This window comes from Castor canadensis, chromosome 4 (assembly GCF_047511655.1).
Source record: "Castor canadensis chromosome 4, mCasCan1.hap1v2, whole genome shotgun sequence".
NCBI lineage: Eukaryota > Metazoa > Chordata > Mammalia > Rodentia > Castoridae > Castor > Castor canadensis.
Genome location: NC_133389.1, coordinates 20491131 through 20508523, shown reverse-complemented (window position 1 = coordinate 20508523; position 17393 = coordinate 20491131). Strand labels below are relative to the sequence as shown.

General features: G+C 31.6%; 1 protein-coding gene across 6 annotated transcripts in view; it reads left to right on the top strand.

Annotated features, from left to right (window-relative positions):
• Wdr7 (WD repeat domain 7) overlaps positions 1-17393 on the top strand; it is a 329483-nt gene that overhangs the window by 66309 nt on the left and 245781 nt on the right. For all 6 annotated transcript variants that reach the window (XM_074069754.1, XM_074069755.1, XM_074069752.1 and 3 more), the window contains exons 10-13: positions 463-604; positions 832-1080; positions 1791-2011; positions 14417-14612. In XM_074069754.1, the coding sequence (XP_073925855.1) occupies positions 463-604; positions 832-1080; positions 1791-2011; positions 14417-14612 (808 nt within the window). The remainder of the gene's footprint in view (positions 1-462; positions 605-831; positions 1081-1790; positions 2012-14416; positions 14613-17393) is intronic.

Below are 17393 nucleotides of genomic sequence, written 5' to 3'. Positions count from 1 at the left end.
ATTTTAGATAAAGACCATAAATATAGTTTTGTTTCCTTGAAGGTTTATGTTATACTATAGTTAACATGTATATTATGCTACAAAGTTACATTAAAATCGTGTTGAATAATGCTAGAAACTTTTTTTTTTTTTGGTGGGACTAGGGTTTGGACTTTGGGTATCAGGCTTGCAAAGCAGGTGCTCTACTGCTTAAGCCACACCTGTAGTCCATTTTGCTCTGGTTATTTGGAGATGGGGTCTCATGAACTATTTGCCTGGTCTGTCCTTGAGCCATGATCCTCCCATTCTCAGCTCCCAAGTAGCTAGGATAACAGGCATGAGCTACTGGTGCCTGATGTAGAAACACTTTTTAAGCTAGGATATGAGAAAAAATGCTTTATACCTTTATTTGAAAAAATGTTACAATGTGTAAAATATTTTGATTAAAAATATAGCTAAAGATATTTGAATTTTTTTTGGCAGTTGCTCATTTGTCCTCCTGTTACTCGATTCTTCTATGGATGCAAGGAATATTTGCATAAGCTATTAATTCAGGGTGATTCTTCTGGAAGGTTAAATATTTGGGACATATCAGACACCACTGATAAGCAGGAAGGTGAAAAAGGTAATAGTAAATCTTGTGTATCAATTTCTTAATTCATTTAATTTAACATCTTAAATTCCAGTCACTGAAAAACAAATTTGTAATGTTTCATATATCATTTTCTTCTAAGAGTTATATTTGATGAAAGTCATCTTTTGGTATATTACTGAATCAACCACCATTATTTTAATGTTTTTAATTTTTTTAACATGCATAATTTTTTTTTGTACCAAACAAAACCTCTACAGGACTGAAAATGGCAATTTCTATTAGTTTACAAGAAGCATTTGATAAATTGAATCCTTGTCCTGCTGGAATTATAGATCAGCTAAGTGTGATTCCCAATAGCAACGAACCTCTCAAAGTAACCGCGAGTGTGTACATCCCAGCACACGGACGACTTGTTTGTGGCCGTGAAGATGGAAGCATAATTATTGTACCCGCCACACAGACAGCCATAGTACAGCTGCTGCGAGGGGAACACATGCTCAGAAGAGGTACACCAAAGATCTGCAGATGTCTAAAGTGCTTTGAGAGCACCGAAATTTTCTCTATTCTGTTTTTAAGAAATAAAATCAATCAGGATAGCTGTTAGTGTGCTACGTAGTTGATAGGGTTTAATTTGTAAAGATGCTAAAATATTAAATGTCTATTTACCTATAAGTAGTGATTTGGCTTTATCTCTGGTATATATTAATGGTTTCATTTATTTTTAATTATTTCTATTAATTACTAAATAACTTTATTGTTTGTAATTTTGATAATCTTCTAGAAGAGGGCTGTCCAGTGGAAATCTAATGTAAACTATACATGTAATTTTCTAATAGCCATGTTAAAAGATATAATGAAACAGGTGAAATAGACTATAAAACTATTTATTAAATAGCCCAATGTAACAAGTTATTTTGATTGGGAATTAATATGGAAGTTATTAGTGAAACATTTTATATTATTTCCTACTAATTCTAAAAATTTCATGGCTACGTGATTGTACTGCATGGATGAATGTGGGTAGCCCTGTTTCTAGTGCTTAGTAGTCTCATGAAGACACTATATTGGATTAGAGCAGCTTTAGAGGATACAATTGGAAGCTTTTTTCTGTGATAAAATTATATATAACTCTTCTGACATTTCATGTTTACTCTTACTTGTTAAAACTTTGTAAGACCTTAACTTTCACCCTTTAAATCCAAAACCTCATTCACAGGTTGGCCACCTCACAGAACACTTCGTGGTCATCGGAACAAAGTCACATGTTTGCTATATCCTCATCAGGTCTCAGCTCGCTATGATCAAAGATACCTGATATCTGGAGGTGTGGATTTTTCGGTCATAATTTGGGACATATTTTCTGGAGAAATGAAACACATCTTCTGTGTTCATGGTGGTGAGATCACTCAACTTCTAGTTCCACCTGAAAACTGTAGTGTAAGTTGATTTCTATAAAGGATTATTTCACTGTGGTAGAGCTGGTTCTGTTGCTGTTAGGTGTATAGATGGAACCTAGAGGACTGTAAAATGTGGTGAGAGAATTAACAAAACTCTTTTAATTTCAACACTAAGATAATAGTGATAAATTTAGACAGAGTTATGCTCATTTACTGTGAACACATAGAAGTAGATCGTGGACATAGCACTTTTCTCTTATTATTAGCTCCTAATTGCTTGGGATGTCCCTGAAAGACATCTCATCTCACTCACATTGCTTTGAAAAATAATAAGATTTCACTAAAAAGTGCTTTGAAATTGAGTTTTGACTCATCAGATTGTCTGGTTAACTGATATTTAATTTTTATCTGATATAGATCATTTTAAAGAATTAAAATATAGTAAGAAAATTCAATTTTTTCCTGAAGATTACCTTGAGTTATAAAATACATAAAAAATAATTTCAGTACTGAAGTTGATTGAAGTGATTCAGGACTATGTAGTGACAAAAGGTTATTGAGAACAATGCAAAAAGATTTTGGGGGCAGTTGTTACTCTCTGCTAAGTAATGTTTTTAAGTATTCCAGCAAACATAAGCTTACATTTCAGAGAGTTAAGGCAAATGTTTTAGTAAATCTGCAACAAGGAAGACTAAATGTCAAAGGAGAGGTAATAGTTACATGTTTTGGTGGCTGAGAGCAGGAGCATGTCATAGATACTCAGAAATAAGGAATTTTGTTAAACTACTCAAAAAGAACTGTTTGACTATATTTTGACTTTGTGAGAAGTGCTAGAATTTGTAGTTCTGAGTTCTCTAATGTTAGGTTTTATACTATTTCTGTTTCTTTCTTAAGATTATTGAGTGTAGAGGAAGAAATGCATGTTGATTTTTTTTTTCATTACTTTTTGATGGTTTGGTTTCTTGGTAGAACAAAATGTATTATATGTATATATGAAAGAAAATGGAAATGAAATATTTGTTTAAAATGAGACTATATGTATAGATAGCATGTAAGTTATATAATATAAAGTATGATACTATTTTGTTTGTCATTGCAAGTTGTGTTGATTGTTTTTATATTGGTTTTGTCCTTATATATTGTTATTCAGATGTGATAGTTCTTATGCAGTTTTAATTGGATTCAAATTTAAAGTGGAATGTTTTCATTATTATTAAATTATATTGCCACTTTAAGTATTCATATAGGTGATTTCTTATTTATTTTATTTTAAATTTATTTTTACTTTTTACTGTGTGTATTGTTAGGGATCAAATCCAGGGCCTCACATGTGCCAGGCGAGTATTCTGCCAGTCAGCTATATCCTCATAAAAGACCGTTTAGAAGAAGAAAAACTCTTTTAAAAACTGGTTTGCTGGGGGAGGGGGAAGGGATCGGGGGTGGGGGGGAGGTGGCACAAACAATATATACACATGTAAGTAATGTAAAAACAAAATAAAAGGAGAGAAAAAAGATTTGCTGTAATTTAAACTGGCTTATTAATTCTCTTCTGTATTTGGACTATTAAATATTTTATAGATAAGTCACGTATAGTGTAAAATGCAGAAGGTTACCAGTGAAAAGCAAGTTTCTCTTTCTCTCCTGTTCTCCTGCTCTTTGACTCTCCGTATTCTGATTGCAATATCTTATTCATCTTCTAGAGTTTTTCTATACTGTAGTGTTTTCATACTTCAGAAATATAAACCTTAGCTTAATCTTACTCAGACAACTAAGATTTGAGCAACACAGACTAGTTAAGAGATAGAATGCTCTCCAGGTTTGAATAGCTGTCCAAAGTAAACTTGGGTGAATTCTGAAAGCCTGAGAAGGGAGGCCAAAAGAATTCATGTGCCTTTTGACTGGGGAGTCTGTAGCAGAGGCATGCAGAGAGGGAAGGGAGCTTTTCTAATGCCTCCCATGCTGCAGCTGGAAACTCCTCTTAGTCTGTCATTAGAATTATGTAGGGGCATGTGAGAATGATCTGACACCTTCCCTCTACCTAGCTTAGTGTACCTCCCCCTGCTATTTATGTTCTCCTCTTGCTATAAATTCTAGTATAATCTACTTGCCAAGATCTGGAAACTTTTTATTTTCATTTAAGTTACTGAAAAACTAGACTTAGGAAAGAATACTGAAATGAAAATAATTTTAAAATATCAAGAGAGCAGTATAAAACACTTCCCTTAATAAATCAGATAGAATGATTGACAGTAATGAAAAGTCAGATATTAAAAAATAGCACATGTGACCCAGTCGAGTATTTCCTACATAAATAACTGTAGCAGTGTCTTTACATTTAACTTTTCACATTTTCTCAGTTGATTTTCAGTTGAAGTGGGTAGCAGTATATGACATGGTGTGTTTGTATGTGTAATGATCTCATACCATTTACTTATATTTTAAAAACACACAAATCTATTCTGCATGTTTATGGATTGGGATTACAGCATTAAAATTAAGCTGGAAGGATAAGTACCAAGTTCAGATCCTGGTTTGCTTCTGGGGGTGAGGTATGAATGGGAACAGAAAATGTGACTTAAGTATCACATTTTATTTACTTTCAGTAAATATGTATTTAATGTTTATTTCCTTCATTCACATTGATGATTAAAGTATCAGAACTATTTTTCTGTTGGTAGAACTATTAAGAATAGAATTTCTGGGAAATGTTTTAGAATTAAATATTTGGTTTCAGTGTTTATGTTTCTGCATGGGAACACATAGGCTGAGTTCCTTACTAAAATTTTATTTTCATTTGTTGCATCTTACTAAACTTTTATTGTCACATAATCTCCAAAAATATCCAGAAGGGGGCAGCATGGATTTGTGAAAACATGAAATTGAAACTAATTGAAACTAATTGAAATATTAGTGTTTGTGTCTTCATTGAGGTCCTGGAAACGGATAGAATGGTATCCATGGTAATTGTGAGTAAATGTGTATTAGTGTGACTAACGTTCACTATCAGTAAAAGCAATTAATGAATTAGGTTTTCTTTTCAATAATTACACTGTTCTAAAAATGTGCTGAAAGCTTTTGCCCAAATTAGCTTTTATCTCACATTTTTGAATCTGAATTTTTGTTATTAACCTACTTTGAATACTACATTTCAAAAGTAGTAAATATAGCATATTCTCTGAAGCAAGCAAAATCAACTTTATTAATAAAAATTAAGCGTAAGCAGGAAGCAAAACTCATTATTTTTAAAAGATACAATATTCTGTAATATTCTTTTTTCTCTTGCATTTAATTCTGAGTCCATTTGTATGTTTTTATGCAAAACATACAACTTTGCACCATCTTTTTGAAATTAAGTTTATTTTTTAAAATTAAATAATGCATAGTGGCAGAAAATACAGACATTTATAAAAGATTGCCTGGTTATCTTTCTATATCTCCAAATATATTACTGCAGCATTATTTTTTAGTGATATTCTATAATTTATTTAATTTTGTTGAACATTTTAGAATTTTTTTTTTTTTTTACCAACTCTGGAGGTAAGAATCAGTAATAGTAAGCATTTTTGCAGCTCCAGAATGTCTTTTTACTCAAGTAAATTCTTAAATTTGAAATTGATGTTAAAAAAAAAAAAGCATTCTAATTTTAAAGGCATTTGAACAGGTATATTGCCAAATTACCCTTCAAAAGAGTACAAATAGGTCTGTACAGCCACCATTGTATTTGCATAATTCTCCATCATCCTGTTTGTAATCTTTAAACTTAACTAGTTTTCTAGGTTTGTAAGTAACTGTATGCAGATGTAGGCAAATACAGCTCTCATTCTTATTTAGAAAGCACAAAAGATTTAAGATACCAATTGCATTTTGGTTGGTATATTCCTTATAATTTTATGTTTTCTAATTTTTTTTTTATGGTGCTGGGGATGAAACCCAGGATCTTGTGCATACTACGCAAGTGCTCTACCACTGAGCTATATCCCTAGACCTTGGTTTTTTGAGGCAAGGTTTTGCTATGTAGCTCAGGCTGTCCTTGAACTTACTGAGTAGCCCATGGTGGCCTTAAAACTCTCAGTCCTTCTACCTCCACTTCCCAGAGGCTGGGATTATAGGCAGCTGTCTTCTGATTTTAAACTACTATCATATACTAATGTATTGAATACAATTTAATTTTTTCTTGCTATGTATACTATCTATGCATTCAAATTTTATAGCCTAGCCTGTCTGTTAGATAGGAAGCTGAAACAATCAGTATTATACCAAAGGACTGTCAGTAAAGGTTCCCTTTGCCGATAATGAGAAAGCTGTATCCGTATTTTGATGTGCTGATATTGTACCAGACATTTAAGAAATTTAGAAATTCTTTTGCAGTTTTTTTTTTTTTTTTGTGATACTGGAGCTTGAGTTCAACCTCATGCTTGCTAGTCAGGCACTCTATCACTTGAGCCTCACCTTCAGCCTTGTAAAGGTTCTTTTATATCTAAAGTCATACCCTTGATAGTAAGTAAGATTCCACTGGGCATATTTTTTTAAAAGTAATGGAAGTGATTTGGTGCTAGACATTGTGAATGAAGTAGTTGCTTATATTCATGTCTTTCTTTTAGGGTGAAGAGAGTATGACACAAAGCAAAGATTGCTTTTTCTTGAGAATTTGATAAGACAATTTCAACAGAAGTTATAATTTCTTTTAAAATGTCAACAAAATATTAGGAAAAAGTGAATTATCTTTTAAGGTTACTATTCAGTTGGTTAGGTACAACATGTTTTAGATTAGGACCAGGGATATAATAGTAAGATATAGTCCCTGTTTGATAGAATTTAACTTAATGAGGAAGCCTGACTAGTAAGCAGGCAGTTATAACATAGGATGATAAATATTTTGAAAGGTGTAGGTCTTATTAACTATAATCATTTTTTGTACTCGTAATATCTTATTCACTTTGCTAATTTGTTTATGTACATTATTTCATTTAATTCACATAGTATTTCTGGGAGATATGGTTATTTCTATCATACAAAGAAATAAGCTCAGAGAATTTAAGTGACTTATTCAAGTCACATAGAGAGCAAGTGACAGAGCTCAAACTTGATCCTGAGTAATCTGACTCGATGAACTTATCCTCCTTGCATACTTCCTCCTAACAGATTTAATTCTCTTTAGAAATTGCATTTCTCCAAGTTTTTGACACTTTTCATTATTAATTTATTTAAGTAAATGTGATTTTGAGGTATTCTTAATATAAATATTCAGTAAAGTAAAAATTAAAACTTGTCTTTTACCTTGTAGAATAAAGCACATTCTTTCAAATTCCTAAATGTTTGGTTTCTTGTAGAGAACCATTCATTGCTCAGCTCTCTTGAAACTTACCTTTAATTTTTTCTTTTTTAATTACTCAGGTTGGAATCTTTTAGTTTCAGTTCCCCCTTTTTTTACTTATAGTACATTACTTGCTTCTTAAATATATGGTACAGTCTTAATTCTAACTGGATTTATATGTACAAATTGCTCAAATTTTTGGAAATAGATGTAACTAAGAAGTTAAAAGTCCACCTGTTATCTTTCCACATATAAGAGAACCACAATTAACCTGTTTTCATATATTTTTCTCTAGACTTTTAAAATCCATTTGTTATATTCTTCTGACTATACTGTGGATAGTTATCCAGGGCTTCATTTTTTTTTTTTTTTTTTTGAGAGAGAGGGTCTCATAGCCTCCCCTAGGCTGGAACTTGTTATGTAGCTCAGGCTGACCTGAAACTCTCCTTAGTCCTGGGATTGCACACATGCACCACCATGCTTAAAAATATTGAAATTTTTTGTAACAACTTCAGTGAATTTTTTAAGTTGTATTTTTTCTTGTCCTTTGATATTGCCTATATTTTTGTTTTTTTCTTTTTATCTTGGAGATATTACTGTTTGAAGGAGCTCGTCACTAAATTATTAAGCTTATGTTGCCTCTGTCATTGGAACCTCCTTTTGGTTTATTATTTACTTTTGAATTTTTTTAACCTACAGATATTTTCAGTTTTTATGTTATAAAATTTATTTTTTTCTGTGCAGCTTCTTTCATATTTTTGAAAGCTTGGACTTCTGAAATTTGATAACATTTGATTAAAAGCAATGGCTGGATTAAAACAAACAGAAAATACTTTATCAGAACTTTATTTATGTTTGTGGGATAAGATATGGACAAAAATTATCCATTCTTTCCTAAGCTTGTAAGTAAATCTTTTGTTCTCTGATATGTAGTATCTTCCTGATCTTATATTAATTTCTTCATGTTTACTTGCTGTTTTTTAAGGAAGCAGTTGAAGAAAAAGGAGAATTCTAATTTAGCCCACTTTTTTCTATCTTTTATTGCTATCATTTGTGTATACACAGTGAATAAAAGAAGGTGTTAAAACTAATCCAGAAGAGTCTTATCTTAATTGGATAATTAGAGTATAATTATCCAATTAATTGGCATATCAGTATTTTGGTTGGATCATTTGGTCTTATTTTATAAACTACATACTAAAGAACCAGAGGTCTACTTTCTTTTTTTTTTAAAGGATGGATTTCTGAAACTTAAAATTTGTTTTGATCTAGTTTTGGGGAAGTATGGAAATGAAATTAACATTTAATTTCATAGGTTCTTTTTCCCTCAGGTAGAATATTTAAAAATGATAAATGATGCATCTTCATGGTACATTTATGTTCCATAGAAAGAGTTCTGGGAAATACAAGAAATAATGATTAAGAGAATAGTGGGATTGATTTATGAGCAAAAGAAGCTGGTCATTTATAGCTTGTCTAATGATGGACATATTTAAAAGGAGAAATAGAGTGTTCATATATTTAGAGGATATTCATACAAAGGGAAAATTGCTTGGGCAAATATGAGATTACTCCTCAAGTGATACAAAAAAAAGAAGTGATGTAGTTTCAAAAACAAATTAGCAAAAGCAGAAAGCAAAAATATATATTATTTACACTGGGAAATGTTGGAAAGTGGACTCATCTGTCTCCCCAGAGAGCTAGTGAGTGGGATAAACTTGCTGTCTCTAATTTCTATAATTCATGGCAGATGCTTAGGAACAGGTTACATAAGAGGTTTCTGGGAATGGTTTAAAATGAAGTCTTGTAAAATGTGTAAGGTCAGACTGGATGACCTAGGTGGTATATTCTGACTCTATCAGCTTCTCTGATAGCTTGTGGCATTCTGCTGTTCAGCGCTAATGTACTGTGAGGATTAGTTACTGGCAAATTCAATGAGCCTTTATTTGGTTTAGGATTAGAATTCTTTGAAAACTGAAAACTTACCTTGGAATATACTTGCGTTGATCCTCTATCTTTCCCCTTCTTTTTGCCCTAGTTATCTTAATTGTTTGTCAAAAAAAGAGAACTTTTACTTGGTTAAATATTCTGTTGCTTATTGTTAGTCTTTTGATACCATTAATGTATATTACTTCCAGGGAGGAATTAATTTGGTGAATAATTTTCACCTATAAAATACGAGTGAAGTTGATAGGATGCTCAATCCACGCTGCACTAATTCCCCGTTAAAATAACAAATTTTAAATAGAATTTGTGTTTGCAAACTTTGTGTTAGTTGATAGCAATGGTTGCTGAAGTAGAAATTATGACAGTCAATTGGGATATAGGAAGAAAATATTAGAATTTTTATTTATTGGTTCTTCTTAATCTTAAGAAATGGAAATTTACTAGATGGATGGACAATGATACCCTCACTAGTTTCTATCACCCGATGGGAACAAACTGGCACAGGAAGGGTGCCGTTGCTGCTTCACCCATGTACTTCCAGGTAAAATGGTTCCTTAAGGGATTTGTACATTATATTGTATAGTTCTTCTTTTTCTTTTTTTAAATTTTGCAGTGATGGGGATGGAACCCACAGCCTTGTGCATGCTAGGCAAGCACTGTACCACCGAACCAAGTCTGTAACACCCCTCACACCTTTTTTTTGAGGTTATTAGCATTAGTGAGATATTAATGTGAAGTTTTAACATTAGTGAGATGTTAAAGAAAAATTTCATTTTAAATGTGTATTTAAACTTCGAGTCATCCTTTTAAAATGTACATGTTCATATTTTATAAAATTTATATATATACATACACATATATATTATATATTAAAGATTTTGGAATGTATTATATATTATATATTGTGTGCATGTATATTTAATACATTCCAAAAGTTTTAATGCATAGGTATGTGATCCAAAGGGTTTAGAGCATAAATGCTTTTCAAATAAGTTTAAAGATATGAGATTCACATTTTTTAGTTGTAGTCTCATTTTAATTATACCATTTAAATGTTTTGTACATTATCTTGTTATAATGCCCTGGATGTTAAATCATGTTTACATAATTTTTCCAGGTTGAAATGGAAAAACATAAAATGGAATGGAATTTATCAGGTTATAGAATTAGTCATTGTAGGTAAAGTAGCTCAGTAATTCAGATCTCTAGAATTTATAAGAAAGGAATTGTGTTAATTCACCTTGTCTGGTGAAGCTGGACCTAAATCAGGAAGAAATATAAATTATGAGCTATTTTAATAAATACTTCTTTAATAATTTTGAGGACAGATAAAAGAAAACCAAGTTAATTGTGTTCTACCAAGTCATTTAAGTGCTTTTATTTAATAGATAGCCAATAATTATTTATTATTACTTTGTTTATTGTTTGAATTAAAGTTAATACCAAAGTAGTGCTTGAATTGTGTTTCTCCTTTTATATTAAATAGGCTAGACATTTGTTTTGTTTATACCATTTTGTTTCACACAGGCTGCAAAGGTAACCATCAACTCAAAATTAATTAGTGGAATCAGAATTAATGAGGTTTTACTTTATTGGGTCATTTCCACTCCAGGCCAGTTTTCTTTATATGAGTCAGGCTAGCATTTTCTTGAAAGAAGAAAATTACATTTATTTTAATCCATATTTAAAAAGCAGAGAGCCATCTTTTCTCGTGAGTTAAGTACCTCTAATAATTATGCTTTCTTGTGCTTAGTAATATTGATTTCTTTTGTTTTAATTCCTTGATTATTTTCGCTATTTTCAAGACTTTTTTTTTATTACAGGAAAGCTAAAGTTAACTCTTCAAATATCTTTTATCACTTATAAGATGGCATATAATGTTTAGAACTGTCATTGGAGCATATCACTTACCAATTCATCATTATTACATTGTGAGAAAGGAATAAAACTTTTATTTAAAACATATTTAGGTAAATGCATGTGTTAATAGAATACATATCTGGAAATGAAAAACTAGAATATTTGGAGTTAAAGCTCTTTTTTTAACCTTCAGAAAATTAGATGCAATAATCTACTCCTTAAAGCTGAACCTGTGCTGTTATTTAATATTTGTTTGTATGTCCTTTATTTTTACTATGAGTAATATGTAGAACTTTGAAATCTTATAAGGGTGGATTAAATTTCCTTTGATCTTTGAATGATAGGCCTGCATATCTGTGTGGAGGGTGAATGTTCTGAATGTAGCTTCTCATGAAGGGTTGATAATGCTGAAAGTCAAGTTCCTTATATGAATGGGAAAGCCTTTTTTGTTTGCATATTGAATCCAGTCCTGTCTCTACTAGATTATAAACTATGGTAAAGAGATATGAGCTCTGTGGTTAGCACTAACTGTATATCACCTTAGATATTGTGATTTATAATTGGTCAGAATTTTAGATACACCCAGTATAGTAAACAACATGGTAAAGAATGCTGGCAAAACTTCATATTGACTCATGCTTCATTTCTGTGTGTTTTGAAAAGAAATGACTAGAGTGTATGTGAACATTAATGAAATGACTTTGGGCTTGGGGACTAGCAAGTCTGTCAGGCACAAAGCACTAACTAAGGATTAGCTCTTTTGGGGGGCAGTTGTTGGAGACGGGGTCTTGGATCTCACTGTGAAGCCAAGGCTAGCCTCCAACTCTTGATCTTGCTGCCTCAGCCTTCTGAATGTGGATTACAGGCTTGTGCCACCATGCCTGACTAGGATGAACTCTTTTTTAAAGAAGATTTTGGAGAGGTCATGAGTTGAAGTTTTAGAATCAGAAGTAGTGATGGATGTGCCAGTTGAAGGGATGTAAATAGATTGAAAAAACAAGGCTGCTTAGGAACCATTCTTTTTAGTTAATCATGGCCAGAGAAAAAGATCATTGTTTCTCTGATGAAAGAAATAAATAAGAAATAAATAAGGATACTTTTTTTCAAAAATTGATTTTAGGTTGTTTACGAAAACAAACATTTTTATCAGATTGATGTTGCAAAATAAGAATACTAGTTAACCCTTGACATAGCAGTTATCTATGATAATGTGTCTATTATTCATTTTATAATGAATCCAATTCTAGTACTAATGATTATCTGTAGGAATGCAAAGTATCCATTGTATTAAATTGTCTTTTGTCCTGAGTTAGCAATGTATGTCTTGCCTAACTGATAAATATTTTATGTATTGTGAAATAATTGAAAATAAAGGCATCATGGTATGTGCATGTGCACACACGTGCATGTGTATATGTTTACCCAGTTTTTCTCTACAGTGCCCAAATTTAAATGATTTGTGTAGTTTGTCACTTTGTTTTGATTTATTTGTTAATTATAAAACTAGTGTTTATGTGCTAGAAGTCAGTTGCCTCTCAGTTCTTAATTTACATTTAAAAAATAGAAATCACATTTCATATTTCAATTGAGTATTTATCAAGGTAAATGAAATAAATAAGCTTAACAAATGCTTAAGAACATTCTATGTGTTTAATAAAGGCTTATAGGATTGTTTCTTTGCTTTCTTAACTTTTTAAAATTAGTAAACAACTATAGTACTCATAATGTTTATTACAAAACAAAAGTACAAATCAAGCTAATAGAAGAATAAAATGCTTGAATTTAAGGACAAATTAAATAGTTAAATCTTACTGCTGTCTTTGTTTTACTAATGCCCTCCTTTGTTCAAAAATGATTTTAGGTTGTTTACAAAAATAATTATTCAGCAAAGTGAAAATAAAGTTAAAATCATGGTGAAGAGAAAAATGAAAGGAGCAAATAAGACCAATGAGAGTCCACATTTCAAATATATGTTCTCAAGATCCTATACGGTTATCTAGGGAAAATTCAGTCCTGAGTTTCTTAGCATCTGCAATATAAAAGGAGCCAGTTACAGCAGCTTTCCCCAAAGTATGTTCTTTTAAAACTAGATCTAATGAGATTATCATGCTCAAACAGATTTAGAGATGGATGATGTTGTATTACCTTATCGATATAACTATGTTCACATCAACTTTCTAAAGGTTCTTGGAAATTCTGTGTTAAATCCAATATTGATAACAACAATTAATTACATAGCTTCAGTGCTTTTCATGCACATTTGACCACCTCCCCCACCTTTTTCACCTAATACCTATCAGCATTTCCCACTTGGGGAATCAGTGAAGTATTGATTTTTAGCTAAAAACAGTCTGTTTGCTTAGGAGAAATCCACCCGGGTTAGGTTTGACAAGTTTTTCTGTTAGATCCCACAGAAGGAGAGTATATATGCAGTGTAGTGGGCTTCATCCTCAAGAAATAGCCATAATGTACGTAATAATGACTTCTACATAGCTGTTTTTGTAAAGTTTCTCTCAATATGAATTGAAAGCATAATCCATGTCACTAAAAAGTTTTTTTAAATTGCTTGTAAATTATCATAGAAATCTTTAGACTTTAATTTTCTACATTGTAGATTCAGTTCTTTATTGGTAGTGAGAGGTTTTACTATCTTTTTATTTCTCATGTTCTAAAAGGGAATTAGAGGGTAAAAACTAGAGATGAGCAGAAAATACACTGCATAATATTTAATTGGCTATATGTGAGTAGTTGAGGTGGTGCACCTGCCAGCATTATAGACAGAGCTGTAAAGGAAATGGGGATGCATATCTGCAGATCATGTGAAGTATCTGTGGCTGTCAAGGCATGATCATGGCAGAGGGACCGTGAAGGTACTGTTTTTGAGCAAAGGTACAGGGAGGAGCAGGGGTCTAAATGACAGTCACAAACAGAAAGAAGCACTGCAGAAAGCTTTCACAGCAAACAAAGGAAAGTTCACTGTGCAAAGAGAACACACAAGAACTGATCAATTTTTTTCCAGCTCTGCCTGCTCAGAGGTAGCAATCATTTTAGTAAGGTCATCTTCACATTTGAACAGCAGATTTTCCAAAGCATGTTTTCCAGTCTTTAATCTAGGATTCATTTAGTATTTTAAAAGTATTGTGATAAACGAACTGTGTGTTTAATGTATAATATAAAGGGAGAAATTGTTCAGCATGACCTAATATTGTTGTTGACTTTCAGTAGTAGTGAATGTGTAATTAATTTTCAGTTAAGTTATGGGAGGACATGATCTCTTCATTCTAAATTTAATCTAAATAAAATCAAGTTTATTTTTCTTTTCAGGCAAGAGTGCAGCATTGTATCTGCTCTGTAGCCAGTGACCACTCAGTAGGACTTCTAAGTTTGCGTGAGAAAAAATGCATCATGCTGGCATCTCGTCACCTTTTCCCTATTCAAGTGATCAAGTGGAGACCTTCTGATGATTACCTAGTAGTAGGATGTTCAGATGGCTCTGTGTATGTCTGGCAAATGGATACTGGTAAGGAAAGTGTGAACAGAGAATAGAAAATTAAATGACTAAATGTGACTAAAAATTTAAGTCTTTCATGTGAGATAAAAACTCTGAAATGTAAAACGATTCTACTTTTATTTCAAATCACTGCTTTTTTCTAAATACTCTAAATATTTACGTTTTCTAAAGTTTTCATGATTATCAACAGAAAATATGCAAGAATCCCCTTATTTGTTGTACTGTATCAAATGCTTATAGAGCAGTCACCAATTCTGGAAGACACATCACAGAAGGTAATATACAGATGAGGATATACAGATGACAAAGTATGAATGATTTCTGTATCATGAGTAAGATGAAGGAACCATTTTTGTGTCAGATTCAGAAACAGTATAAAAAGATAAAACTATTTCAATAGCAGAAAAACAGTGTTGGCCAATAATTGTAGGAGGCAATTGAAATGAATGTTTCAAGCTCTAGAGAGAACATGTAAAATTTCACGTTTCAGAAACTGGATGTATGGGAATTGTAGTATAGAACAAGTAATGCGTAGCTTTAAAAGTATGGGTGGTAGTAAATGTTTATATAGCAGATTACCATGGTTTTCCCTGGAAATACTTAAGCATATAACCAAATGTTTTTATTTAGGGTTTTTTGAAACATGTACTATAGCTTTACAATCTTGAAGAGTCATGTATATGTGATTAGAACCTTTCTTTATGTTCTTCATTGTGCCATGTAGCTCTTCTATTAACTTTTCCCCTTTTCTTCACCTTTTGTTGTTTGTTTTAAATTGTTCTTTTTCAGATCAGCCTATATACATATTTCTTCTTGCATTGATATGAAATAGGGAGTTCTTTTCAGTCTTTTTGGAATAATGCTAAATAATTTTTTATTGATTTCCCTCAGTTTAAATGGTAATCCATAGGCCATCTTGACAAGAGGAAGAAGCATTCTTTTTATTATTATTGTTGTTGTGCTGGGGTACATTGTGACATTTACAAAAGGAAGAAGCATTCTTGGAAGGCAGTCAGACTTACTTATTTTTGCATTTAGCTTTAAATTCCCTTGTCTGTTGTAAAAGAGATTCATACTTTTTGTCAAATTTTAAAAGCACAAAAATATTAGAAGGACAAACCCAAATCCCATTGCTCAATGGCAAATGTTAACATATTGACACATTGCTTTCTGATCTGTTTCTGGACAGGTTTAAAAACAGAGTTGCCATCATACTACATATGTTATTTTGTATGTTTATGCCCCTCTATATTATAGTCTGTCTGATAGCTAGATTAGTCTTTTTTGTTGGTTTGGTCCCTCTCACAAACTAGAGATATAGAGCTTGTCTTTGGCTCTGTAATCAGACTATTTCGTTTGAGTTTAGGGTTGACAGCTTGCAAGTACTGTAACTTATCACAAGTTACCTGACTTTTGTCCCTCAATTTCTCCATGTAGTTAGGATAATGGTATTTCCTACTTTGTAGTGTTGCAGGGAGAATAAAATGAGATAATTTTTCCAAGTGTGTTAAACGCAATGTGTGTATATATGAATGTATATGTGTGTATGTTTTTCAGTTTGTGTGTACATGCATGTGTACATATTTCTTGTTATTAAACATGCTACTTGTTAACTTGTTGAATTTGGCAGTATAGTTATTCTTAGAAATATTTCCTTGGGAATTAGTATTAAAGAAAGTTCTTATAGTAGTAATGATATTAGAAAACACTGTATTAAAGTACTATAAATATCAAGTTAATTAATGTATATTAAACAGAGTATGGTGAACTTGTCCAGGACTTGTTTAAATTATGTTAAAGGAAGATAGTATCATTTTCTTGAAATTTTAAAATACTTAAATATATTATACATTAACAATTCAGATGCTTTAAATATATTTGCAAATAAAGATGGAATATGAAATTCTTTATAAATGAAACCTTACTGAAAAAAATTCCATTTCTAATAAGTTTTTAAAAATGAAATGATAAATAGCCCTCAACTATAGGGATAAATAGCCCTCAACTATAGGGATAATAGAAGAGTTATAATTAACTCAATTTAGATTAAACACAATATGTTATACTGAAATTTTGCAGTTATCCTGTGATCTTCAGAAGGATTTGTGTAAATGATCAGTCACTATGACATCTTTAAATCAAGATAAAAATAGAGAAACTGAATTTAGTTTGGATTTCAGCCATAATAGGAGACATACATTCCTTTTTTTCTACTTGCTGTTCAAGCTGTAGCTAGTGATACAGGTCCCTGGAGAGTCACTAAGGTACATCCTGAAGGTATTGGCATTATTTATTTATTAAATTTATTTATTTATTAAATTAATAAAAAATGAAGCTAGATAAATCAGATTCGGGAAGGGTTTGATGTTGAAATATATTTAAACTCTGAGGAGATACTCGATCCCTCCTTTTAGTATTTTGGGGATGTGTTTCCATAAATGAAGCCATCTAATCCTGCTCATGTACACTAGGCAATTTTCTGTTTGTTGGAAAATCAGTTTATACGTTGTTTACTGCTTAAACACACTTAAAATGTCTTTGTTAATACATTTGTGTGTTATTTCTTTATAGTTGTTTTTCCCTTCAAAGGGGTAACTTTATTTTCAGTGTTTATTTCCTAATGAAATGAAATTGAAACTAAGTAATATAAAATTTAATTAGAGAGCTAGACGTCCAGAATCTTTTTTTTTTATTGTGGTATCTTTATTAGATGCATTGGATATTTAGTAGTGATATGGAGCCATGGAAATTTTTCTTTCATGTCTCTAAATAGCTGTACAATGAGTCAAA